This window comes from Bombus affinis, chromosome 7, assembly GCF_024516045.1.
Source record: "Bombus affinis isolate iyBomAffi1 chromosome 7, iyBomAffi1.2, whole genome shotgun sequence".
Taxonomy (NCBI): Eukaryota; Metazoa; Arthropoda; class Insecta; order Hymenoptera; family Apidae; genus Bombus; species Bombus affinis.
The window spans coordinates 3,788,551-3,815,292 of NC_066350.1; the positions used below are offsets into that span (position 1 = coordinate 3,788,551).

Sequence of the window (26,742 nt, forward strand, 5' to 3'; positions counted from 1 at the left end):
AAAGAGTGAGCTTAGTTATATATAAAATACATTTTGCCCATCCCCTTCTTTATATAGAAAATGCGATAAATATAGGTAATTAACACAATTTTTTTTTTATTTTGAGCTACATCCATTTATGATAAGTTTAACAGTATATTAAATTTGTTATTTATGATAAAATACGAACAAATATTTTCAACTTCCAGCTGGATAAGTTATATGCAATAATACATAAAAATGATTTATATAAACAAATTATTGGATTAAGGCGTGAAATATGATATAACTTAATGTCAAATGGTTTAATTTACTATTTAAGAATGCAGGATTGCATTATATGCTTGAAATATGCCTGGTGCCACTTCTACCGAACGAGACTTCAAAGATAACTGTAATTGAAATAAGCTGATTATTAAACATTTTAAAAGATAAAAACTACAAAAATTTAGATCTAGGTTTTAACTTACAGTAACATCAGGATTTCCTGGTTGAATTTTCAGTTCATTTAATACCCAAACAGTATTTGTTAATTTAAGAGATTGATATAACATATCTTGTCCTTCAACATTTCTTTTAGCAATTGTAAATACATTATTCTGTTGCATTTTTTGTACAACTTGATCTGCCGTCAGCATTACTCCTTTTAATGTGTATTGTACCTGAAATATTTAAATGTTTCCACTTATTTAAAAAGTGCTGGAGAATTTAATGACAACATAGATAAGAAAACTATACCTCATTCTGTGCTGGTATATCTTTCCATGTACTAAGAAATACTCTTTTATCTAATTGTCCATCTTCTGCAAAATATACATTCATGGGAACAATACAAGCAAAATAAAACACATCAATATTATTTTTTATTGCGACTTGAAGATTATTCAAGGGATCCATTCGTTGCACTGCACCAGCAGTAGATAATATTACACTAGTATCTATACTAGCACCAGGATTTAAAGGACTTGGTACTTGCAATGATGCAGCTGGTATTAAACCAAAACTGTTTTTGTTTAATTGTATTGCAAAACAACCCATAGGTTGCATTGCTTTATTTGTAAATGTCATATCCATACTAATTTGTCCATTTCTATTGTAGAATAAATAAAAATAAATTTTTATTATAACATATTAGTTAATTAAAGTCTTACTCCCGTTATAAATAAATAAATATATATATAATAAATAAATAAATATTTATGTCTTATGTACTTACTTCCTTGAGAATGTTCCCCATATGTCAAATCCTTTGCCTTTTTCAGCAGGTAACCAATTAACTTTAGGTGCTGTATAAGAAGTAGGACCTTGATTAAAACCAAATATGTCACCAAGAAGCCCAGTAGTAGTTTGAGACACGACAGGTGCACTACTTCCAGCATCAGTCCCACCCAAAATTCCATCTAACCCACTTCCTAATAAGTCTAAACCCAAGCCTGATTGAGGAGCTGGTGTTGGAGTGACCATAGTTGAACCACCTACAACACAATTTAATGTAACACGATTTATAAGGTCAATGGAAATACTAGTAAACAATAAAAGTTTTGTGTACCAATATCCATGCTAAGAAGATCGCCTATTAAAGAATCTTGAGCAGGAATAACTTGAGCATGAGGCTGTGCACTATGTTGAGTTGAATCTTCACTTGAATTACTTCTAGCAGGCAATGATCTCCTAGTACCTGCTGCTCTACCTTCAACGAAAGCAGTAGGTGGTTTATGATATACAGAAGCTAAACTTGAAATATGGCATATTAATTCATCTAGTAGTGTTGGTTCTAACAAGTCAGTTTCTTCTGAAATAAGAGGTTTCTCAGCAAGTACAACTTCTTTGGCAGCTGCTGGATCTGTACTAAGTAATCGCCAATAAATAAATCCTCGATCTCGTAAATCAGGATTATCAGAATCTTGAGTCGCTAAACTAAGAACTTGTTGAACTAGTTCTTGAGTATCCGTAGGTCTTTTAAGAAACAATTTAACAATTGCTGTGAGTAGTTGCAATTGAACTTGTGTATTTTCATCATGGAATCCTTCTAAGAAACTTTCAAGTAATTCATCTGCATTATCAATACGTTCTGCATATTCTCCAATAATCCATATCATAGATGCGCGCGCCTCAGGTTCATCAAGTGTATCCAAATTTTCACACAGAGTTGAAATAATACTTTCGTACTTGTTTGGATATTTCCGGAAAATGTCTTTTATAACAACAATTGCTTCTTGAACAACATAATTTACCTAATACAACAAAAATATGTATAAGAACATCCAAACTAATAATTATTGTTTTAAGTATATTTTGAAATACCTTTGTTTGTATGAGATCTAAAAGAGTTGAAACACATCGTTCAGCGGATGGTTCAACTTTAATGGCACAGCGACCAATAGCTCTCACAGCTTTTCGTACGAAATCTACATCAACTTCTGTAGCATATTCTTTCAGTTCGGATAAAACCTGAGCTATATTAGCTTGGGAAGCTAAACGAATCATAATGTCTAACTTTTCAAGTTTAACATAAATAGGATCGTTATATTTAACAAAGAAAACTTTCATTTCATGTTTTAAAATATCTGGACGTTTTTGTACAATAAGGTTTATATTTCGCAATGCTACATATTGCACCTCGGGTTCAGAGCTAAGTAAAGTTACCAGGGGTGGAGCTAATTTTTTTGTTAATGTGCCAACAAAATCAGATTCTGATTGTAACATTTCTATTAATTTCATTAGTACCTATATAAGAAAAGAACCTATTTTTAAAGAATGAAATAATCATTTCTAATGTTAACTATAAATATTAATTTTTCACTAGATATACACCTTAACAGCAGATAGAACAACTGCTGCATTAGCATGAGCTAAACGAGGAGTAATACGTTCACAAATGCTTTGTGCTTCACGATCATCTTTTGGTGAATAATTTGCAAGGGAGTCTAAAATAAAAACTTGACCCCATTCTGTACATTCATTGAGTGCTGTTAATAATTTATTAATAGTCTGTGCATTCATTTCAACTAGAGGTTGTCCACTAGGACTTGCTTCGTTAATTTCAGATAAAGCAGCTACTGCATTTGCAACAACCTAATATAAAAATTGAATGGGATAATAAATAATGATTTTTATGTTGATACTAAGTAAGAAATAAATTTAAGTTATTTACCATGGGATTACTATCAGACAGAAGATCTTTTAATTGATCTAGAAATCCTTGATCTTCAACTAATGCTGCGTTAATATCGTAAAGCTTGGCCACACAAACAGCTGCAGTTTTACGAACATATGGATCCTCATCCTTCAGGCATTTTCGCAGTGGTTCACAGAGGTACTCAGTAATCTTGTCCACGCGTATACAACCCATTGTGCGAACTGCTAATGCTCGGATCAGCGGATTTGGGTCCTCGCAATCCTGCGCAAAAATCGGGCAAGCCAGGGATTCAAGTCTAGTCACAGCAGTGGCTATCTATCTCAACCCATGAATTTTAACGAAGTAGAAAGTGGTATGGTACCTTTGTCATCGGAGATGTCGCTAGCTCCTTTTGCGTGTCAGAACGAAAAAGGTCAAATTGGTCACCGTCACCATTTTGATTAATTGTTAAATATTATACTTATCAACCATTTAATGTAATATGATGCAGAACTGATCATTTTTTAAAGAGCACGAGATATTCATCTTAAGATTTTTCTGTTTATAGTTCTTTACTTTTTATAGCGATTTATAAATTAAGACTAAATTATAAATTTCACATTAAGAGAGTTCAGTGTCATGCACATAAGAATATGTTACATGATATTTATTCAAACATTTAAAAATGTATACATCAAATGTTCATAGTAATTGCATTATGAAATATTAATTTTAACACTGATTACATTTATCAATGAAGATTAAAATTTTGTATAAAGAACAAAACACTTTGCGTGCAGATAGTGTAAATATATGCACTGCATACAAGCAGCAATTTATAATGCAGTCATACATATAAAATGGACATTTAAGGAACTGGTTTATTCATGCTGTTTACACAGTAAACATTATATCTAAAAAATAAATTTTTGATTCTACCATTGAGATTATTTTACATCTAATCTTTTTGTAAGGCCAATTAAGTCCTAAATATAATTATATATAGCTGTGTTATTATACAACTTTTCTATAAGCTGTTTAAATATAAATAACATTTTTATGGCTTGTAGAAAAAATTTCATGCTCAATTTTGAAAATCAGCATAAAATATATTAGTGCATTAATATCAAAAAAAACTAACACATATAATATGAGCTCCTTCAGTGAATTTTTTAATAATTTTGCTAAATATTACAACTGTTATAATTCCATTCCTATTTTCAATGCTTAACTGAAGAAAAATACTGGAATTTGGTGGTAACAACTCACAAACCAATAAAAAGATTATTAATATATTCTTATGTAATTTAAGATATTTAAGATGAGTGTCATATTTCATTCAGCCAAATTCCAGTCTCGTGCCCTTTGAAAAATAAGCAATTCATTAAGAAAAAGAAATAATACATTCCGTCCCATAACGCAGACAGCTCTGTGCAAACTGATGTAATTTGCAAAGCACGGTCTGTACATGATGTGAGGCAGGCTGCAAAATTAATGTCAAATTTACTTGAAAAATTTTTAGAACTTAAAAGAACTACTACACAAAGTTTTTCCAGCTTGCCTCTTTGCAGACAGAGACTCTCAACATCATCCAAGTGTCATTAAAATATATAGAGGGTAAAAGTGCATTAATAAAACATAGTAAGTATTTATTAAGTTTTTAAGCTACATTACCTTAACAAATGTGTTGACAGCCATAATGGCCATATCTGGTTGACTTTTGGCATAATTCATCAGGTACAAATACACCAGCTTTTTGAGTTCTAAGTTATCTGTCTGCATACAGTTGACCACGTCAGGGAAAAGTGCTGATACATCTTTACCCACTGTCATGGATGCAATTACCTAAACATAATTAATATTATATTTGAATAAGTAACATAAGTAATAAAAAAATATTCATAATAAAATTGAAAATAACTACTGATTGTGATTAATTGTTAAAATAATATTGCTATTAATTATGTAAAGATACCACTATAATTTATGCTTAGTTTAATAAAAATGAATATTTCAAACAATTCATTGTAGATTTGTGTCTTTGTAGAAAAAAGATGCCTAAAATGTAATGTCTAATGTAATGCATATACTATAGTATTATTAAAATTTCTCAAATTTGAGAAATTATTGTATGCTTTTACTTCATCCTTTTCTTTGTGCAGCATGAAACAGATTTACCAAAAAAATTGTATGTTTATAATTTATAAATGTCTAAAGCAAAATATTTTGATATTAACAATGATTTTTATGACTTACCTTTTATAAAAATATATTGCCTTTTAAAAGTACACCAATGCTGCATAAAACTACTCAACTATTCATGAAATATAAATGTTTAATTGAACGAATATCAAATTGTCACATGTTCTGTTATTGCTTGTAACTTATTTCCATTTTATACAAAATTATGAATATATGAAAATTATGAATAATTAGGGCATTTTAACAATAAATTAACTCACCTTTTTCACAGCTTCTTTCTTTTTTTCCTTTTTGTCATTGTTCAACTCTGATTTAAGTTCAAATATCTCCCCCTTCTTAGTAGTGGTGAAATATTTTGAATCTGTCATTTTAGATTTTTGGAAGAGCTTTCCACGATAATATTGTTGATAATTAAATTAACACTCTGAAAACAAATAGCGATGTACTGTAAATGCAATAATATCGTGTGAAAATTAAATAAGGATTCGATATAGCAGACTATAGCTTGGATCAATGTTCAAGATATATGTATATATAGTAGCATTCTACTAATACTAACTACAATATGAGATATTTAGAATTTTGTCACCTTCAATAAAAAATCAAAGTATTCTTTATATTTTTATAAAAAATATATAAACTACCATATAATAACGATCCATAATTAAAAATCTTGTAACACCCTTATTTTCTATATACTTTCGTTTTACGAGGTTTATGAAATTCTAATCATTAACATTTATGACAATTGGTACGATTACTAAGAAATGTTACTAACAGAATATTTCCTTTTAAAATACCTTAACTATTTTAAGCAATCGGAAATATATGAAAAATTATCCACTGACAGAACATTGACAATTCTACGAGTAAAACGCCCTCCAATCATGGAGTAAAAACTCTCACGATCACGGTCATATACGTAATACGTAGACACAGATCCGATGATTTGTCAGATATTTTGTGGTGGGAGACACGGTCGTATATGTACGCGGCGTGGTTCCATCCTATAGTCTTAAACCATAGATTACCTTGTATGTAAGTAACGACTTTACTTTTTCTGTATGTAACGAGAACTAATAGATTATACATTGATTTTTTATTTGGAAAATGTATAAATTTGAAATAAAAGTAACCTTCTTCGAACAAAGACACTTAAATAAATATGAAGCAATTTTTATTTTAATCTCCATTATTACAAAATTTGAAACACTACTTTTGAATATATATTTAAAATTCATAACAATATGAACAAAGTATCAAATGAATTGCAAGTACGTAATTTGTTTATTTTACTAAATTTAAACATTCCGTTTATTTGAAAATCTATTCGTGGTATGTGCAACGCGAGCATAAAAAAGATTATATGTTTCATATAAAAAGTGCTATAAATGCGAGAATAATTTCAACTAAAAATTAGAGATATAGGACTTTTTTAAAATTTTACTAATAAACATAGCAGAATTACTAAACAAATACTACATAAGATTTAAAAAAAAACATACCCTTATTTTAATTCGCGTTCTATTCTTTAACAAGCAAGGTCATAACTTTTCCAATTATAATTGTAATTATACTAACAATAATCCGCAGAATAGGTATTTCATCTAATATTTTAACATATTTTCTGTTCTATATATATCCATCTAAAATTAAAAACATAATAAACAAAATAAAAAATGTAACGTTTAATTGAGTATGTTATGATCTTTTATCTTCCAGCTGAAATAATTAAAACTTAACGTAATTATATATAGTTACAATATACATTTATATAATAATGCTATGTCAAGGATATGAGTACATCACATTCAATTTATGATACTGTTCATTCCAACGATTGTTGGATTCAAAATATTTAAAGCAAATTACTGCAGTCTATAATACGTACTATTAGACTATACAATTGTATGTAACAAAATTAAAATCTGTTTTAATCTATCAGTCACTTGCACAATTTAAATTAGAGTTATAATCAAGCTATTGTAAGCACGCTTGGACTTTCTCGATCCATTCTTGCGCAGTTGCTGCGTCGCCAGCACAAAAGTTATATGTTCGTCTGTTTGTACGAAGCTGCAAATATAAAGATATATAATAGAAATTTCATTTTTGAAAATATAATAAATGATACAAAATGAGACATTTACATCAAAGAATGATTTATCATCTGTTTTCTTTGGTGGCCCTGGCATTGGTTGAGCTGGAGTTACAGAAACTACTTCAGCTAGATCTGTAAAATTATAAATATTTATAAATTTATACTATAGTATCCCAATTTTGAATTATTTTCTACATACCTATATATCCTTTACAATGAGAATCTTCCATGGCATCATAATACCTTAGTTGATGTTTTATAGAATCTAATACGAACCACCTCTGTTTCCAGCCTTTAAGCAAAGCACCTCGTTTATAAAGGTAACCTTCATGAGTTCTATTTTCAGCAACATTACTAGAGAATTGTTCGTAATATTGTTGTGAAGAGGTTTGTATTGTAGTAACACCTAGATGTGAATAGTTAATATCATTAAATAAAATAATACATAACATTGCTCAATCATATAATTATAGTTTACAAGAAAAGTTTATAAAGCCATAATGTAATATTCATACTTGAATTTACGCTTCCATTATCACCACCGCTTCGCGTAAGTGTATGTGTTTGTAAATTATCAGTTACTGCCTTATATTTTGTACAATTTTTTGGTACTGCATCAGCACACTTGTCATGACATACATGGCCACAGTCTACACATCGTAAACCAGCTTTTACTGGCCCCCACAATACGCCAGAACAAGCATCACAGTGAGTTGGTGTAGCTGAATCTAATCGTTCAAACCTTTAAAAACGAGAATGTAAAGTTATTGTGCATTCAGTTATTTCATTTTAAAGAAAGCTTTATGATTATAAAAATTACCTATGGGGATGTGCATAAACGGAACCATCATTTCCAGAAGTGCTTCCACTAGCAAGTTTGCCTCTTAAAAGTAGTTCTAATGTAGAACGTTTATGAATCAACCGACCGTGATATCTGACTAATGCAGTGCTAAATGATGCATGTCTCTATTTATAGAATAAAAGATGTTATCATTTTTACATCATATATCCATAGATGAGTACATCATTTTTAAATAGTTACAGTGTTTGTTACTAACAGCAAGTGAATCTGTATTTGGCAGTTCAAGTTTGTCCCAAAGAACTTTCCATTTTTGTGGTAAATGGCCCAATTCAGTTTCTAATCTATGTATCTCCTCTAAAAGATGAGAAAATTGATCGGGTACCATTGAACTTACACCATCATACCTATAATACATCATAATATAAATAGTATAATTCGAAAACGGAGGAAAATATAACATAAATTTAATCTTACCCTTGTGTAACTACTTTGCGATTACTTTTAACTACACCATCAGCAGCTTCTGCTTCTTCTTCTTGTTGGGAATCTTGTTGTAATACTTCTAAGTCATATGCAGGTCCATGAGCCAGTTCCTCTTCTAAATAATATTGCCAAATATCAAGATTTGGCAAATGCGATACGGGTCTTAATACCATGTTTTCAGTATTGGGAGTATACATGAAATTATAAAATAAGGGACACCGTGCGTGTTGTTTTTCGATGTAATCAAATATGCTTTGACCGAGATTGCATCCTGTATTTGTCCCCGCTAATCTACCTCCAGGATAAATTGTTTCATCATCACTACCTGTATCTACACCTTTATGATGACTTGTCAATGATCCCCTTTTGTCTTCAACAGCAGTAATGCCACATTCCACTCTATCGAATTCGCAGTCCAATAAAAATGTACGAAAACGGCAAGAAACCGAATGATATGCTAAGAATTTCAGGTAATATTCGTTGAATTCAAATGCTAATGGAAACTGCTTTTGAATTTGATGCACTATATCGAGAAATTGAAGAAAAGTGGGCGTAAAATTTGTTGTTTGAGAATTTGCTGCAAGATTACTTCTGTGCCCAAATCTATGTCCGAATCCGAGCCATTCCTTCTCGATTAAAGTTCGAAAACCCTCGATAGTTCTATAGTGTGGGTCAAGACATACTTGAGCAACAGAACACACTGTTGCTGTGGTATCCCAACCTTCCTCTAAACAAACAGCTACTGATGAGCCTTGAACATCCATTAAATCTATTACAGCACCAGCTAATTGCATTAAATTTTGAAGTTGTTGTAACCATTCTGAACTTTCAATTAATCTGAAATTTCGAATATTATTTATCGGAAATTATATCTAATGAAATCATATTTTTTCTAAATAGATTATACATACTTATAAAAACTTTGGTCAGGTTCTACATTTGGAGAGCTAGGAACACAGGCTCGCATGAGTTTCTTAAATGCAGCTTTGGTATGTCTTACATCGTAATATTCCACTGGAATAAAGTCTGTTTTTGGTGCTGATTCTGCTTTAACACCCTATTGCATTCAAACGATTAATTTTGTGAAATTACATCATATACAACTAAAAAAATTTAATTTAAAATTATCTTACTTTCATATGAGCTTTTTCACCAAGAATATATAATGCAGCACGTTGGAAAGTATGAACACATTCAGTACCACTGTCTGAATCTGCAGAATGTCTAACAGTTCCACGTTGATGAACTGAAGTTAAAGAGACTTGGGAATTATGTCTCTTATCTTTTAATGAACCCCAACGACCAAAATTCTTAGGTCCTTTACCTCCTGATGAACTGTAAAAAATAACACATATATTAATTAACCAATCTTTTATTGATTTCATAAAATTTTAATTAAAAGGTATATATATGTATATACCTTAATGTTCCAATAGCTTTATTAAAAGGATTTCGTCGTGATTGTTCGGGTGTAGCATTGCGATCTTCAGCAGCTAACAATAAAGAATCAATACTAAGAGAACTATCAGACATTCCCCATGCAGAACCTTGTCTTAACGCAGATAACGGAGTAGCAGCTACAAGAGCCATAATATATTTTTCTTGCTCTAAAGATGATGTGGTTTCTGATGATGTTGCTAAAAATATAAAACAAATATTTAAGAACATTATAAAAAATTACACATTTCAAAACACTTTCTTAACAGATACCTTTTAAATTACCAGCAGATGCTGGATGAGCTTTCAGCATGCCCATGACACCTTTCCCATGATAACCAGCACCTCTAATTAAAAGTGCTTTTGTTCTTGGGTGCCTCCATGTGACAGCAGGTATTCTATTATGTCTATAAAGTCGACAAAATCTACGAATACTTTCATCTGATACTGATGAGGGAACTATAAGAAGTGCAGGATAACTTCTGCAAATCATATAGGCACAATTCACAGAAGATAATCGAAATGGTTCATTTCTACGATTATTATGTGGCCCATTTGAATACAATCCTAATCGATACCAATCTCTGACATAACTACGTTCCGATAATCGTTCTAAGGTTTTAGCATCAGTTGGTGGTTGAGTTACAATACCAGGAATTTCAAAATCATCTACTGTAAGGATAGTATATGTAAATAGACTGAGAATTATTGGAATATCAGAAATATTAAACATTTAACTTACCACTAAGATCATCATCATGACTTAAATCATTATTATCTGTAACTGGTAAACTCATTCGACCAGGTGATGTCATGTACTTATTATTAGTAATCATGTTCATATTTGGCAAGACGTATTTTTGTCTTTTAGATGACTGCTTTGGTTTAAAACCGGCTTTACGTGCAGTCTTTAAAAGTGTTTTCTTAGCAAACCCTCTAAAAAAAAATCATTTTATTGTGATAAATGGTAAACATAAAAAAAGTTAAATAAGAAGTTACTTACTTAAGAGTAGCATTCTTTTCTTTTCCTTTATGATGTGCAGTCTGAGTAACTAATACTTGTCCATTGAAAGCAAAATGATGAAAAATGTGTGGTGGATACCGAGCTTTATGAACTAATTTTCTTAAAGTCTCAATATTCTCAGGTGTAACTTCTTCATCGAAGGCTAACTTTATCAATTGAAAAGTACATGATCGCAATTGGAGACCTTCTTGTAAACATTGATCTAAATGTGCTAAATGTTGCACTGCAACTCGTTTCTCTTTAGTTAAAGATGTTACAGGAAAAGCACGCACTACTAATTGTTCACAAGCAAATGGATCACAAGGTATTCCTTTAAATACGATTCTATAATTAGTAAGGAAAATTGCGCCTTCTGCTGGTAAAAGTGGTGGTATCTTTGGTAACCCTGCAGAACTCTCTTCCCTCCCATCTGGTAAAAGATAAACACGCAAACCATCCATAATAACTTCTTCACCAGGTAACATATTAGGTGTCAAAATTTTAGGTTTCTGAATAGGAGGTAATCTTTTGCTTTCTCTATGTATAGCTTCAAGAGTTTCAATATGCATATGAACAACACCAGGAACCATTTGATGTAAGCATCTAACATGTTCAGCACTTACACCTCCTTCAGTACAAACACGATCTACAAATCGTGACACCATTCGAATAACAGCACTACCAGTTTCTCCGGGATCAGTTTCTTCAAAACCAGACTCTGCATCACCACTATCGCTTGCTACACTATTTGTAATACTATTACTTGCTCTTTCATCATCATAAATATTATCTTGACGATGAGTCTTTGCCCCTATATCTAACGGAACCAATAAATAAACCATCCTATTTGCATAATGAATTGCTTGGCTATACATGGTACTTTCTTCACTTGCAGTAAGTTCCTTTTGTTTCTCTGGATCTATTGTTGGCCAAATCCTCATTTGTTCAGCAGCTATTTCAAGAGCCGATGGTTCTTGAATTTGATAAATTGAATACCGATCGCGAAATGGAAATTCCTTGCCATCACGTGGACTAATAGGACTTAAGATACCATCATTTATAAGTCGTGGTGGAGAATTTTCACCAGGGAGATATAAACGTTTAATATCTTTTTGAACGTCCAAATAAAAAGCATCTTCCCAAAATTGTTGATTTTGCCATACAGGATGTTCTTGAATACAAGTGTAAGCAAATTGAATTACTCCTGTGCAAAGTTTTCTACAAAATGCTGTAGCAAGGGGAAGAAGTGCAGCGGCAACTCCATGCTCATCCATGGATGAATCATCTTGCAATGCACAATTCATTAACCGAACTACAAGATCAAATTGTTGATGTTCTAACATGGCTTTGTTTCCAACAACATGCTGTGATAATTCCATGCAAAGCGCTAAACGAGCAGCTTTGCTTTTCAAAGCTCTTAAAACAGCTGGGAACGTTTTACGGGCATCAGATATTTTATTCTCAAATATACAATTTATACAGTTACGCAGAACTTCCAGTCTACGTGCAGAATTGCTAACCAAATGTCTAGTATCATGAACAAATGAAATATGTGGACCCATAGGTACAATACGAGGCTGTGATGGCCTTAATGATGATAATCTATACACAAAATGTTCAATATAAGTATAAAATATCATAATCATGATACATATATAAAAATATATCAAATTTATTTTTAATACAAACCTAACTTTAAGATTATTTTTGGCAAGACCCTCATCTATAATTGCTTGAACTTGTTCTGGATTAATGCGCGGTAAAAGCGGCTGATGTATTCTAGCAAATGCTCCTTCAGGTGGTTTTAAAATTTTTTGTACGTATGGTTGAGGATTTGGATTTTCATTTGTGTACAATTGCTGTGCTAATTCTTGAATATGTGTTAAAATAAGCCCTAATACCGAAATGATATTTATTGTATATAATATTTTATTATTATCAAATTGTTGTATTAATTATATGTTTTATTACTGTTACTTACTATGATCTTGTGCTTCCTGTTTTAACTGATCACTTAAATTATTATACAATTCGTCCCACACATCACAAGGCCTCCACGGTGGTCCCCTTTCTGCAATAAAGGAAGTAAAAAACATGCAATCCAGAACTCTGGTTGTAAAGTCACAATCCGTTAAGCCACGTTCTCCAAGAAAAGCTGCCTAGAAATAAGAAATACAATTTATATGTTTCCTTTTATCTTTAAGGACTATAAAGTGGATAGAACCAATAATAATATAAAGACCTTATGAAATGTTATGACAGGTTTTGGATGAATTCTTATTAATGTCAGGCAGCTCCTATATCCTTGTAATAATTGAGCAAAAGTTCTCATAAAAACTGCTCGTAATTCTTTATCTAACATAGGAGAGTGAGGAGCTCTTGTAGCAAGTGGTGGAAAAGCATAATCTGCACAAGCTAATTCTGGTTGTAATACTAAAGATAATGCATCTTGTGTTTGTGATAGAAGTGGTTCTGGAAGTAATGGAAGTGCTACTCCATCTGGAACCATAATAGAACCTCCATCCAAGTCAGCGACTATTACATCCATCTGCAAAAGAATTTAACATTTAATAAAAAATCGTTATAATAAAATAAAGCATATTATATAATTCTATTGAACATCTTACAAGTTCTGCAACTTCATGTTTCAATGAACTATGTACACCCATGATAAATGGAGTAGGTGTACTGAGTACTTCAACTAAAGCTGCTGGTAGAAGAGGAATGTAAACATGCGTGTATCTAAATGGATACATTAGTGCAGTAAGCGCACGACATCCTTCAGTTAATCGTGAATAACTTGCAGAATGAAAAAGTATTTTATGTTCTGTCATAACAGCACAGAACAATACTAGTACATTACGAATTCCTATAAAATATAAATATATTTTAATAAAAAGTATAAACAAGTACATATTTGTAATAATAGCTGTTTTACACTTACCTAGTTGTTGAAATAAAAGATTTACACTACTGTGTGTTATTGGAAGGGAAGGACTAATTGGAGGCTGAAGTGCTTGACGATCACCTGCGCCAATGCTAAATCTTACTTGTGGTCCACCAGCAGGTGGTACTTGTATACAACCTAATATGTTTCCTACCAAAGTTTCTAATGGTATTCCAAGATTTTCTACATATACTGTGTATATAATACCAAGGCAATTCTGAAGCAACAATGTAAAAATATTATTGTTACATATAGAAATATGATCACAGTCTCAAACTAGGCAAAATGTCACATACTCTGAAAGTTTCAATGTAATCAAGTCTGGAAACCAGCACCAGACATTTAGGTGCATACATAATGCTGTGATGTGCTATTGTGGGTATTGTTCTAACCAAGGAACGGCTATCACCATCTACAGGATCTTCTTCTTCATCTACAGGCTTACTTGGCAATATAGACACTGTTTCATTGAAACACATACAAGCACAATAATGACGATTTGCATCAATATCAGTTAAAATAGATACAAAAAATCGTGGTTCTTGTCTTTCTGTAGATAAGGCCCATCCCTGTGGTTGACAAAACTATAAAATAAAATTAGTTGAGAAAAGATTAGTTATGAGAAATAAAAATGTAATAAAGAAAAATCTTACCCATTCTATTCCTTCTATAAATGGTGTATCTGGCCAATCCTTTTCTGGAAACCTTTGTAAAATGATTCCATTACTTATACCCCCTCCTATAAACATAAATAAAATTATATATTATATCAAATTTTTTGTTATTGTACTTTGATAAACTATATCTTTGTAGTACAAATATTTTAATTTCTTAAACAATATTAAATATTAATAATACTTCAATAATTCGTAACACACAAATAAAAAATATTTACTGTAAATATCTTTAAATATTTATGTTATTGAAGATATACAAAATATATATATATGTGTGTATATACTTTATTATAAAAGTTTACTTGCTAAGATTACTTATTGTTACACACCTTAAATGCTTAACAATTATGTATATTAAAAATATCGATATATTTTTACTTTCGTTAAAAATAAGAACTTACTCTCTTTTTCGTGGTCGTAGCCGACCACAACAAAGTAGTCGGCTAGCCGAGACATTTCGGTATACTCGTGGGGGTTCGTGGGGGTGATAGCGCCCAACATCCCACGTAGATTTTAATACACGTGATTTCATGGACCGTATCCTATCAAGCAACAATCAACTACCTTGTGTCAACGTTACACATAAATATGCATCAATATGCAAATTAATTGAAAAATATGATAAACATTTTTGAATTTATATTTTTTTATTCAAACAACACAAATTTCAGAGTAAAGCACCAAAAACGTGATATCGTCGTAAATACATTTAAAAAATTTTCTCGAAAAACAAATTTCAAGCGGTGGTTGAAATGTTGTAGGCATCACACGCACCGTTGAAAGGAGATACTTCACATTCGTTACGTTTAGAAAATGAATTCACCCGTCATCACAAGAGCATATAATATTCTATTTATTTTATAAAACACAATATGATGCCACACCCCGAAGCTTTAATCCATAACCTTCCAAACTCAAGCGCCACATTGGGTGTTTGTTGAACCGCGTATGAACCAAAACGCGCCACAGATATACAAACGAAGAGACGAATGCGCTATAATTCCCATTTAATTTTACTTTTTTTGTCTTCTGCTTGGGTCACTGAGAATACTTTAAATCTGAAAACATTCGCATTATTAGAGGCGTTACTTTCATGCTACTTTATAGCGCGTTCATAGTGAAATTATTGCATAACAGTTACATGTATAACACCCCTATATGTATATATATGATGTCTTCTTTAAATTTATCAAATAATTTTATATTTTGAATAGAAAAAAGAATCTGAATGTCCTTTAATTCAATTAAAAATTGTTATATAAATTTCTATACATGCATATGTGTATACATATATCGTATTACTTTCTTTTAAGATTTATTATAGATATTTAAAAAATATGTTACTTTATATATCTTTAAAAACGAGTTAAAATTAAATTTGATATAATACTTTATGTCTCGAAGTATGCCTAAAGATTATTAATTTCTATCAGAGTATATCTATATGTGTATGATGTACTATGTACATTTATATTGTATATGTTTAAATGATACCTAACCTTATAGAAGCTGTCACATGGAACAATATAAGTTTTGCTTATATCAAAAGAAAAAGTTAATCTAAGGATATATACGTTTTGTAAAATTACTTTGATGTAAATATCTACCTTTTATATTTAATTTATTTTTAAAAATTAAATTCTTTGTGACGAATTAAATAATTTTTAATAGTGTGATTGAATATTTTTTAATGTTACAGAATTTTGATAAATTTTAATAAGATGAATATTACTCAAATACTTTTGCAAACCGCTACAGATGCAAAGGTAGGATTTATAATTTCAGCAATAATAGGTTATTCTTTATACAAAATAATAGCAGTAATAAATAGAAAAAAATTGCAATCTTCTAACGATAATTGCAATGAAACTTTAAATTATATGGTAAGTAAAATTAAAATTTGTATATATATTCATATTTTTTTATAATTAATCTAATAAATATACAAACAAAAATAATAATTTTTATTTTCAGCAAATGTGTGCAGATAATTACAAGCTTATTTTAGTTATTAGAACTGATTTAAAAATGGGAAAAGGAAAAATTGCAGCACAATGTGCTCATGCTGCCGTTGCAGCTTATAAAGCAGCCACAAAGTATCCTAAATTTTTATATGCTTGGGAAAAGTGTGGCCAAACTAAAATTACTGTTAAGGTATATATATTTCCTATATATATATATTACATGTAATATTATTTGCTTTAAGTCAAATCCTTATTAGTAAATAAAAAAATGCTTAGGTGGATAGCGAGAATGCTTTGAAAGAAATAGCAAAACAAGCTAGAGCTGTAGGACTTTTGGCAAATATAATACAGGATGCTGGACATACACAAGTAAAGCCAGGAAGTAAAACAGTATGTGCTATTGGTCCAGGTCCAGCTCAATTGATAGATAATGTAACTGGTCATTTAAAACTGTTTTAATAATGAACAAAATAAAGGTATCTTAATTTTTTATCTAATTTTTAAGTGTATTTTTATCTTTTTTTTAATTCAGTTCTTCATGATTTACTAATTTCATTATTAGATTTTTATTCATATGCTAAAAGATAATTAAATACAGCAATTTCATATTTTGTTGATGATATAAGTATAAATACATGCACATAATTTTTATAAAATGATGCATCCCATTAAAAAATGCATCAATATATTTATCAAAAATGAAAAAGTACAAACTTTTAGTTCAATACTTTATACAAATTTAAATATGTTATTAAATTGAAACATTACTTCAGTCACTGGTCGCATTTTATATATAATAATAAATTTCATTTAATAAATTTAAATATAACATACATGAACAATGTTCATTTTTATGCTAATATAATACACTTTTGCATTAAGAAACACGAGTATAGCATTAGGTGCCGTTGTATACAGTATCTCGTTAATATCGAATTTTATTATCAGTGTAAGCAAATGGCATTTACTGATATTTGTATTGGAAAATATATTATGTAGAAAGTGCATAATTAGAGTCATATTGCAACAAAATAAGCAATCACCGTAAATTATTCCCAGCTCAAATCACAAAACATTAAGAAATTTGTTTCCAATAAAATATCTTCCATTCTTTGGTACCTCGTGCTATTATTTTCATTTAAAATATCATTTAATGCTTATAAATAGTATATAAATAATCTACACTGGAGGAGGAGGTGCTTTTCGATGTATTTTGTTAGAGCTGGTAGCACTACATTGTGATTCAGCGATGGATCTGCCATCAGCTTCATCTCTTCGACATAATTCTTCATTTTGCATCCAATTTTGAGTCTGATTATGATTCGTTCGTGTTGATTGATTTTCTTCATTTCCAGTCACAGAACCTACTTCTTCTAATAATTTTGATAAAGATGGTGCCAATCCTAATCCTAAATTTCGCTCGTGATATACATCTGAAATCGTAGGCGTTAATTCACGTGTTAAACTTGTGAGGGACGTCGCTACGTTTCTTAAATTTTGATTATGTGTTTCTGCAGGTTGTGCAGAATCAGTCTGAGAACAAATATCTTCAGTTGTTGTAGGATGACGAGGCTTTCTTGGAGAATTAGATCCAATTTCTGTTCGAACACTTAATCTTTCTAGTACTGTTGCTGGTAAAGGTGGTAATGGTTGTCGCCTTAAAACTGTTGCATGACCGTTATCCCAATCTGTTACTGAACTACTTGAACTGGACCCTGGTCTTAAACTTTGATCGGGATAAAGATTTCTGATACGTGTTTGATGATTTAAATTGAGTGCTACAGGAGGACTAGGAGTGAAAGCAACGTCCGATTCACCTACAAAACATACATATGATTATAATTTTATATTTAATACTTATCTAAATTTTAGTCTGTTATTTATACCTCCACTATTTTGACATGGTTGTCGTGATGTAGGAATTGGAACATTTGGTGGTTCCATAGTTTTTCCATCAGGTTCACCTCGATGTCGAACGTAATTTGCAAATGCACCTCCTAATCTAGGTCGTTCTATGACATTTTTTTCAATATGAGCAACAGAAGCTAGACTTTCCATTGAACTACTAGAATCTAAAGTCAAACTTTTAGGTGCTTCTTGTGTATCTAAGAACATAATTATAATTTACATGACATATTTTCATTTTTATTTATTATATACACATGATCAGTTTAGACTTACCAAATAAAGCTAGAAGAGCTTGAAGAGCAAATTGAACAGCTCTCCGTGATGCTTGTTTTCCTGTTCTTAATGTAACTTCTGATTGACCAACTTCCATGAGATCAAAGCCTAGACTTGCAAATAATTCATGAGATCCTGATGCTCTCCATACTTGTACTGGTAATGTGACTTCTTGACCTTCCGTCGCACATGTAGCTCTTCTCATTGCAGCAATAACATCCTCTGCTGCTTCTGGTGCCTACAATAAAAATTTCCTTTAATATAATAGATTATTAACTTTCACAAGGAGGAATATCAGAATATACAGATTTATTTATTACCTGCAACAACCTAGCAAGAGCATGTAATGACGATGGTCCCAATCCCAATAATGCCTGCAAACTTGCACTACATCTTGTTAATCTTTCTTCTGGATCACTTTGTGGGAAAAATACAGAGGATGGTATTCCGTTTCCAGCAGGTTCAAATCTAAAACCTACTGACATTAAAAGTTCTCGCCAACCAGTGGCTGCACCCACTTTATTTTCAATACTACGCTGAGTTGTGTACATAGCATTTTTTTGTCCACGATGTATTCGTTGTAATGATTTTTCTACTAAATGAAGTGTTACACGTAATGCATCACGACTTTGTTCAGGACCACCGCGTAATAATTCAGCCAGTGCTTGTCCCATTAAGGCAACCTAAATGTATATTTCATGAACTATCATTTACATATGAATTATTAAATTTAATAAATTTTTTAAGATTTATACCTTGTTTGACAATCTTGCATCTCCTCCAATAAGTAACCAACCAGCCCAATTTGCAGGATGTGCGAAATGTCTTGTATGTTGAACTGTTTGCATAGCTTCTGCCAATGCTCTTGATGCTCTAGCACCTTGTAACATAGCGCTATAGAATGCTCGTAATAATATACTACCAGCTGTAGGTGGAACTGCCCACATTCCTATAAGTACACATTGTGCTCCTGCATTTAATAAAGCTTTGGCTAAATTTTGTACGCCATCTGATGTAGCAGTTGTATTTTCTGTACTATTCCAACCGTGGCCACTAGATATTACAACTAAACGGGCAGCTATTCTTAGTTTTGTAATATCTGAATAGCTTAGCAAGTATTCTGGCTTTACAGATGGATCTTCACAAGGATCTGCAGTTAATGCTAAACTGGCAGAATTCCAGAAAACTGGTACTGTTAAATGTACACATTCTGCATCAGGTAAAGACCTTAAAACAGTCGACCTTGTTGCTTCTATCCCTATTAGTAAAAATTGAAAAGATTATTTATGTATAATTTTCTTTAATTTATTTAAATTTGTAATGATACCTACCAGTTAAAGCACGGGCTTCTAATAATTCAGCAACAATCTCAGATTCTGTTTCAGTAGAAGCAACACTTTCTGACCATCTATATTCTTCCCTGATTTCTTCAGGAAGCACAGGATTTCCAGCAACTAATGCAGCTACCGTTGCACCTCCTTCTGGCATAGGAGTCTTTGATCGCTTTTTTAAAGCTGCAAGCGATGGTACTACTAATAAAGAAAATCTTTCACATAGATAATCTTCTCCAGGGTTTGATTGTAAAGCTGGAAGCGGTGCTAAATATAAAGACTTCTCCACTACCATAATTAGTTCCTTCCTTGCTGGTGGTAAAAGATCTTCAAAAGGTGCTAAAAGTAAATCGTAAAGTACTTGAATTGGTAATGGTGATTGCCATGTTGGTCCTTTGGTTCCTCGTCCCCATCGAGCACTTCCTGCTCGTGAACTAATTGAACCCACACTAAACAGACTGCTCAAACTGTATGAACTAGCATTGAGATGATGTCCTCTCGATGGTATTTTTGCTTCTTCAACAAGTTCACTTGTTTCATCTAAAAGAGCTTCTCGTGCTTGCAGAACTCGCTTCTCTAATCCTATACCATCATCCAAACTAGTAGAATGAAATCGTAATAGTCCCCGACCAGGAGCTAAGCACCAAGCATGTAATTCACACCCTACTTCACTGAAATGTTATTTGATATTTACTAGTCGTTTTATGGAATTACAACTTGTTCACGCTATTTATTAATAAATTTAAATTACCTATAATATAAAATAACTCCACGTTGTCTATCAATAATTTCGGAATAATGCGCAGCATCATCTAAACAATTACTTTTACTTCGTCTCGATCTTTCTGCCCAATTCAGAGCTTCTTCAGCTCTATTTAAACTGATTAGTACTTTTTGTAACATTCTGTACGTTTCTGATAATAACTCAGATTTGTTTGGTTGTCCACAGGTAAGGGTTGAAGAAATTCCATCTAATGATTCTAATAAATTTGCTGCTTTCTCTAAATGTTCTACAGCTATAATTGCTTCTCCAGCTTCCCAATGAACAAGACCAAGTCTGTGTCTTAATCTAGCTGCTTCTTCTCTTCTTCCTAATCCTTCAGATAAAGACAATCCCGACTGTAAGTAACTCAAAGCTCGTGATAAATCACCACATAAATGATGAAGTCGACCTAAACTGGAAAATGCAGCTGCTCTTGCTGGTTGGTCACCAGCTGCTGCTGCAAGACTTAATGATTGTTCTTGTAATCTTATTGCTTCTTCAAATTGTCCTAAAGCTTCTTGAGTTACGCCTAAGTTTGCACAAGCTCTAGCTTGTAACCCAGCTGCATCTAAAGCTTCAGCAATTGAAAGTTCCAATTGATGATGTCGTAATGCAGAATTTGGATCGTCCATTAATAAATGAACAGCTCCTAACCCACTAGCAGCCTCTGCTTCAGCAGCTTTATCTCCAAGTCCTCTGGCAAGCGCCAGTTGATGTGATAAACAACTAACAGCTTGTTCGTGATTACCTAATGCAGCATGTACTCGACCTACACAATTGATATTAATAACTTATAATACTCATCAAGAAAAATTAATATATTTATAGGTTCTATGATATAATATTTTATATATTAATTACCTAAGTCTCCGTAAGCTGCGCCTCTTGATTCTGGGCTATCAACTTCATGTGCAGCTACTAGTCTTTTCTCAAAACAAACTAAAGCTTCTTGTAAATTTCCTGTTGCTTCTCGAGCTCGACCTAAACCCCGATATGCTCTTTCTTGTTCTCTTATACTTTTCAATTTTGTAGCAGCTGTTAATTGCTGCTCATGACATTTTATAGCTTCTTCTGGATCTCCCAAGGCTTCATAACAATCGCCTAGATTGCCAAGTGCTCTAGCTTTATTTAGTAAGGCTGTGCCCGTAGTTAATGGTTCTAAAGTTGCTAACTGTTGTTCAAAATATCCAATTGCGTCTTCATAATGTGCCATATTAAGTCTAGCTATTCCTAAATTTCCTATTTAAAAGAAAAATAGTGAGCATTGTTGTTGTAAATTTAAGTAGTTTAAATATTATAAATAAAGTTTACCTAAAGCTTGAGCCTCAACTCCTGAATCTGCTAATTCTTTTGCCCTTTCAAGTTGCTCCTGATAACATTTCACTGCATGAGTATATTGACCTAGTGCCATGTGCACCGCTCCTAAATTTCCATGAGCTCTACATTCACCACGTAAATCACCAGCTTCTTGTCTTAAAGTTAGTTCTTGAGTATGAAATCCTAATGCCTTATCAAGATTTTTTATTGTCCGATGTGCAATACCTAAAGCTCCATAAGCAGCAGCTTCTAAACTGCGATCACTTGCTTGTCGTGCTAAATTTAATTGTCTTTGATGCATTTTTATTGCTTCTTCAGCTTCTCCAAGGCGTAAAAGGCAGTCACCAATATTTCCCAAAGCACGAAATTTTCCAGCTAAATGTTTAGTCATATGTGCAATAGCTGTATAGAAAGATAAATTATTAATATTAAGTATATATTTTGCTATTTTTAAAATATAAATATGCAGATGCACGATTTTCTTACCCAAATAGTATTTTTGGCATTCTAGTGCAGTATCTAAATTTTCAAGAGCTAAATGTGCTAACCCCAAATTACAATAAGCTCTTCCCATCCCAGATTTATCCTGTAAATCCTTAGCTAATGCTAAGTCTTGATCATAATATCTAACAGCTTCACGATGATTACCTAAACAATAATGAGCATAGCCTAAGAAGTGACATGCTTTAGCTTCTCCTTCAACATCGTGTAGTTCCTGAGATAACATAAGATAATTTTCATAATATGGAACAGCTTCTTCAAATCTGCCACGAGATGACAAGCAATTAGCAAGATTGAGTAATGCACAGGCTTCACCAGCTGTATCTTTCAACTCGCGCGCTATAGCTAAATGAGCTCTGTAATGTCTTAATGCTGCTTCATGACCCTGTACAGCTTGATATGCTACTGCTAAATTTCCATGTGTGCTAGCTTCTGAACTACGATCATTGACCTATATTAAATAACAATTTTTATAATGTTTTGTAGCATAAATTTGTTATTAAATTTATTTTTCATTGCATATCTTAAACAATTTACCTCTTTGCTTATTGTTAATTCTTGTTTATGATATTTAATAGCTTGCTCATAATAACCTAATGCGTTATAAGCATTTCCAATATTGCCATATGATCTACCCATACCAGCTTTATCTCCTAATGATCTAGCAATTCCTAAGTGAGCTTGATGTAGTTTAAGTGCTGCTTCATGTTCACCAAGTAATTGATAAACTATTCCTAAATTACTACATGCTCGTCCTTCAGCAACTTTATCTTTTGTAGCTAAAGCAACATCAAGTTGCCTTTGGTGCCACAGCTTGGCTTGTGCAAGATCACCTAAATAATGATATATTTGAAAGAGATTTTACAACAAAGTTAATTTCTCATTAAGTTTCTCATTATTTGTTGTTCTAAAAAGTTCACCTGCACATCTTGCAGCATGACCTAATCCAGCATAAGCTCTCATTTCTATTGCTCTATCACCGAGTTCTTGAGCTATTCTTAGTACATTTTCATGATAAGCCATTGCTTGACCAAAATTTCTTCGATAATGATGAGATGAACCTAAGTTACTGAAAGCTCTTGCTTCTTCTACACGATCTCCTAAACGTCTTGCTATTCTCAAATGTTGTGTATGACAATCAACAGCACTTTCAAATTCTCCCATTGCTAAATAAACTGCTCCCACGTTTCCTATTTCTCGGGCTTCCTGAAGTCGATCTCCCATTTGTTTTACTAATTGTACACATTGTTTATGAGATGCAAGTGCATTTGGTAAATCACCAATAGCTGTATAAACGTGACCCAGGCTAGTTAAAGCAGATGCTGCAGCCTGAGTATCTTTGCACTTCATAGCTAAAACCAATTGATACCTGTGTGCTGTTAAAGCTTCCTTAAAACTGCCCTTGCTAAAATATGCTGAGCCCAGATTTCCATGAGCTCGACATTCACCCTGGGTATCTCCTAAAGATCGTGCGACACCTACAAATATTTTTACTCAGAATATAAAAAAATATTCTATTGATACATACTTATTATTTTATTTATCTTCAATATTTACCTAAATCTTGTTGCATATAATTGATAGCTTTATCTAAAGAATTTAATGCCCAATATGCACTAGATAGAGCAGAAAATACAGAACCCCTTAATTTTAAGCTACAAGAACCAATAGTAAGAGCAGCTTCTAATACACCAGCTGCTGCCTTATACTGTCCTGCTCCAAGAAGTTCTTGGCCAACAACAGAAATGACAACAAAAGAAGATTCATCAAGTTTCATTGCACGTAATTGTTGAAATGTTGGTTCTAGTGTTGCACGCAATGGTGATTTTAAGGATGCTTCCACAAGACCAGATAAGAGTTGACAATTGGTAGGATCATGTGCCAAACCTGTACTGAAGGCTACAAGAGCCTCTCCATGTCTCCCTAGACATTGTAAGGCTACTCCTTGACGGTAGTATGCCTAATAGAGATATTGGTTTTACTAATTATTTGAAAAGTAACAAACAAAAGCAGCTATTACCTTTGGCCATTGAGGGCTAAGTTCGGTAGCTCTAACAGCATCCTGAAGAGCAAGTGCAAATAAACCCATTTTGAGCCGGGCAGCTGACCTGTTTGAATATAGCACATGGCTGAGTGGATCCAAAGCAAGAGCTTCTGTGTATAAACTTGCAGCAAGAGCATAATCACCATTTTGACATGCTGCATTGCTACGACGTACAGTCTCTAAAAATAGAGATCTTGATCCAGCAGCCAAGGCCGACGTACCTTCGGGCTCCACCTTATAAATATTTATATATATATATATATACATATATATATATAATTTATATATATTATGCACATATATGTGTATATTTATTTCAGAGTTATATTGTTACTATCATTGTGTTAATTAAATATTATTTATAAACATTGTATAATAAATTTATTATAAAAAATAAAGTAATATTAATCTTATTTGAGTAATATTAAGCTAATATAAGATAACATTAATTATTACATATATAATTATCATAAATATTAATTTATATCAATTTTCATTTTATAAATAGAATATTATATTGTTACTATCATTGTGTTAATTAAATATTATTTATAAACATTGTATAATAAATTTATTATAAAAAATAAAGTAATATTAATCTTATTTGAGTAATATTAAGCTAATATAAGATAACATTAATTATTACATATATAATTATCATAAATATTAATTTATATCAATTTTCATTTTATAAATAGAAAGAAATGATTAAATGAAATAATTATTAAATAAAAAATTTAAATAAATATTTTCATTCATATTTTAAAGTCTAATATTTAATTCTTAAATTTCATTATCTTTTTTATATCAATTATTAAAACATCAAAAAATTATTGTATAAAAGATATACAATTCAACATAATTCTTGTTTTATCACTTTTAATATAAATCTTTGTTATTTTTTATTTTTATGTATATATCCATAAATATATACAATATGATCTTAAAAACATAATTTATTATCAAAGTTGCAAACAGCAGGCCAAATTTTATAATGAATACAAAAATAAAAAACACAAATTTATAAAATTAAATGATTTTAATTCTAAAATATGATAATAATATTCGTCATCATATTTGTACTGTAGGATCTTGTTACCTCAGAGATATCCCTATGAGACATTGCTTAAGACGAGCAAGTAGCATCCTCCTGCATGAGCATTATCTGCAGCAAAGGAGCTTCATTAGATAAGACCACACATTTTAGAGTATAAGACCTTTCTAGGTCTTCCTGTACCACCTTTCTTTCCCTCATTCAGATTTATTTTCTACAAGATGCTACTTTCAAATCTAGGCAGCACTCACCGGATACACGCTGAGATAAACTATTTCGTCTTAGTAATCAGAATATTCGCTAGGATAGGTGAATTGATTCGATTAATAAAAAAGGAGGGAGGAAGGCGTCTTAGGAGGGCACCCACTGCATTCCTCAGGCACAGCCATCTTGGAATGTGACCCCGGGCTCCCCCTTGGGCCCAGAGTGGGGCCGGCACTGTCTGCTTTTGTAAGTACCTTTGTGTATTGAACTCCACATGTATAGCTCATAAATTTACGCTGCTGTGTATATACATGCATAGAAATGTAGAATTCACTTATTGAAATAATATATGACGTATATGACTTTATAAATTATTTTTACAAATTTATGTTATGTTACAAAATTATGTTTTATATGAATAAAAGTATCGTGTAATGTAAATAGTTTTCTGTATAAAGAGTAGTAGTAAACAATCAGTAATTGTATTAAATTAATTGTTATTAATGTTAATTAATTGTATATTATTTGCAAATACTATAAATATCTTTTCTTTCAATTAAAAATACGTCATAATTATTTGTAAGACAATAATCATTTATAAGCATATATATGAAAAAGGTTTTTAGATACAAAAATA

General features: G+C 31.7%; 4 protein-coding genes across 11 annotated transcripts; 1 reads left to right on the top strand and 3 right to left on the bottom strand.

Annotated features, from left to right (window-relative positions):
- Nucleotides 1-70: 70 nt before the first annotated feature.
- Nucleotides 71-6,263, bottom strand: LOC126918482 (AP-1 complex subunit beta-1). 5 transcript variants are annotated; one of them, XM_050726406.1, is made up of 14 exons: nt 6,100-6,263; nt 5,560-5,723; nt 5,354-5,411; nt 5,239-5,249; nt 4,772-4,942; nt 3,480-3,506; nt 3,134-3,379; nt 2,794-3,054; nt 2,284-2,706; nt 1,529-2,213; nt 1,196-1,454; nt 718-1,069; nt 450-641; nt 71-371 (listed from the first exon to the last, which is right to left on the bottom strand). In XM_050726406.1, the coding sequence occupies exons 2-14, from the start codon at nt 5,665-5,667 to the stop codon at nt 297-299; spliced, it is 2,868 nt and encodes a 955-aa protein (XP_050582363.1). In that variant the 5' UTR covers nt 5,668-5,723; nt 6,100-6,263; the 3' UTR covers nt 71-296. The 5 variants fall into 5 exon arrangements, with proteins under 5 accessions (XP_050582363.1, XP_050582364.1, XP_050582365.1 ...); XM_050726407.1 differs by having other exon boundaries at nt 6,078-6,231; XM_050726408.1 differs by lacking the exon at nt 3,480-3,506.
- Nucleotides 6,264-6,787: 524 nt separating this feature from the next.
- Nucleotides 6,788-15,851, bottom strand: LOC126918480 (myotubularin-related protein 13). Its single transcript, XM_050726403.1, has 21 exons — nt 15,148-15,851; nt 14,723-14,808; nt 14,366-14,653; nt 14,067-14,286; nt 13,750-13,991; nt 13,365-13,670; nt 13,104-13,281; nt 12,812-13,016; nt 11,123-12,724; nt 10,862-11,055; nt 10,393-10,791; nt 10,103-10,319; nt 9,816-10,017; nt 9,594-9,739; nt 8,674-9,519; nt 8,456-8,603; nt 8,218-8,363; nt 7,913-8,139; nt 7,597-7,803; nt 7,447-7,529; nt 6,788-7,372 (listed from the first exon to the last, which is right to left on the bottom strand). The coding sequence occupies exons 1-21, from the start codon at nt 15,245-15,247 to the stop codon at nt 7,280-7,282; spliced, it is 6,135 nt and encodes a 2,044-aa protein (XP_050582360.1). The 5' UTR covers nt 15,248-15,851; the 3' UTR covers nt 6,788-7,279.
- A 289-nt stretch (nt 15,852-16,140) lies between these two features.
- Nucleotides 16,141-25,275, top strand: LOC126918492 (peptidyl-tRNA hydrolase 2, mitochondrial-like). Of its 2 annotated transcripts, none has more exons than XM_050726434.1 (5): nt 16,141-16,341; nt 16,446-16,629; nt 16,721-16,900; nt 16,987-17,186; nt 17,273-17,423. In XM_050726434.1, exons 2-4 carry the CDS (start codon nt 16,468-16,470, stop codon nt 17,167-17,169), a joined length of 525 nt encoding a protein of 174 aa, XP_050582391.1. In that variant the 5' UTR covers nt 16,141-16,341; nt 16,446-16,467; the 3' UTR covers nt 17,170-17,186; nt 17,273-17,423. The 2 variants fall into 2 exon arrangements, with proteins under 2 accessions (XP_050582391.1, XP_050582390.1); XM_050726433.1 differs by lacking the exon at nt 17,273-17,423 and adding an exon at nt 24,611-25,275 and having other exon boundaries at nt 16,142-16,341.
- On the bottom strand, nt 17,253-26,319 carry LOC126918479 (tetratricopeptide repeat protein 28). 3 transcript variants are annotated; one of them, XM_050726400.1, is made up of 16 exons: nt 26,153-26,319; nt 25,947-26,012; nt 24,824-25,081; nt 24,361-24,763; nt 23,724-24,281; nt 23,341-23,636; nt 22,789-23,254; nt 22,297-22,704; nt 21,847-22,224; nt 20,974-21,754; nt 20,223-20,893; nt 19,647-20,149; nt 19,212-19,574; nt 18,892-19,129; nt 18,597-18,815; nt 17,253-18,527 (listed from the first exon to the last, which is right to left on the bottom strand). In XM_050726400.1, the coding sequence occupies exons 2-16, from the start codon at nt 25,968-25,970 to the stop codon at nt 17,890-17,892; spliced, it is 6,204 nt and encodes a 2,067-aa protein (XP_050582357.1). In that variant the 5' UTR covers nt 25,971-26,012; nt 26,153-26,319; the 3' UTR covers nt 17,253-17,889. The 3 variants fall into 3 exon arrangements, with proteins under 3 accessions (XP_050582357.1, XP_050582358.1, XP_050582359.1); XM_050726401.1 differs by lacking the exon at nt 26,153-26,319 and adding an exon at nt 26,088-26,123; XM_050726402.1 differs by lacking the exons at nt 25,947-26,012; nt 26,153-26,319 and having other exon boundaries at nt 24,824-24,911; nt 24,991-25,081.
- Between the last annotated feature and the right edge of the window lie 423 nt (nt 26,320-26,742).

Bases quoted from the DNA above. Each gene is read 5' to 3' on its own strand.
- LOC126918479 (XM_050726400.1), bottom strand. From the start codon at position 25,970: ATGTCTCATAGGGATATCTCTGAG. The intron at 25,082-25,946 runs GTAACAAGATCC...AATATTTATAAG, and splicing joins CTCATAGGGATATCTCTGAG to GTGGAGCCCGAAGGTACGTC. The intron at 23,637-23,723 runs GTGAACTTTTTA...ATCATTATTTAG, and splicing joins TCATGCTGCAAGATGTGCAG to GTGATCTTGCACAAGCCAAG.
- LOC126918480 (XM_050726403.1), bottom strand. From the start codon at position 15,247: ATGTTGGGCGCTATCACCCCCACGAACCCCCACGAGTATACCGAAATG. The intron at 14,654-14,722 runs GTAAGATTTTTC...TTTATTTTATAG, and splicing joins TTATAGAAGGAATAGAATGG to TTTTGTCAACCACAGGGATG. The intron at 14,287-14,365 runs GTATGTGACATT...TTGTTGCTTCAG, and splicing joins ATTACATTGAAACTTTCAGA to AATTGCCTTGGTATTATATA.
- LOC126918482 (XM_050726406.1), bottom strand. From the start codon at position 5,667: ATGACAGATTCAAAATATTTCACCACTACTAAGAAGGGGGAGATATTT. The intron at 2,214-2,283 runs GTATTTCAAAAT...TTGTTGTATTAG, and splicing joins TAGATCTCATACAAACAAAG to GTAAATTATGTTGTTCAAGA. The intron at 1,070-1,195 runs GTAAGTACATAA...ATTCTACAATAG, and splicing joins TGGGGAACATTCTCAAGGAA to AAATGGACAAATTAGTATGG.
- LOC126918492 (XM_050726434.1), top strand. From the start codon at position 16,468: ATGAATATTACTCAAATACTTTTGCAAACCGCTACAGATGCAAAGGTA. The intron at 16,630-16,720 runs GTAAGTAAAATT...TTTTATTTTCAG, and splicing joins ATGAAACTTTAAATTATATG to CAAATGTGTGCAGATAATTA. The intron at 16,901-16,986 runs GTATATATATTT...AAAAATGCTTAG, and splicing joins AAACTAAAATTACTGTTAAG to GTGGATAGCGAGAATGCTTT.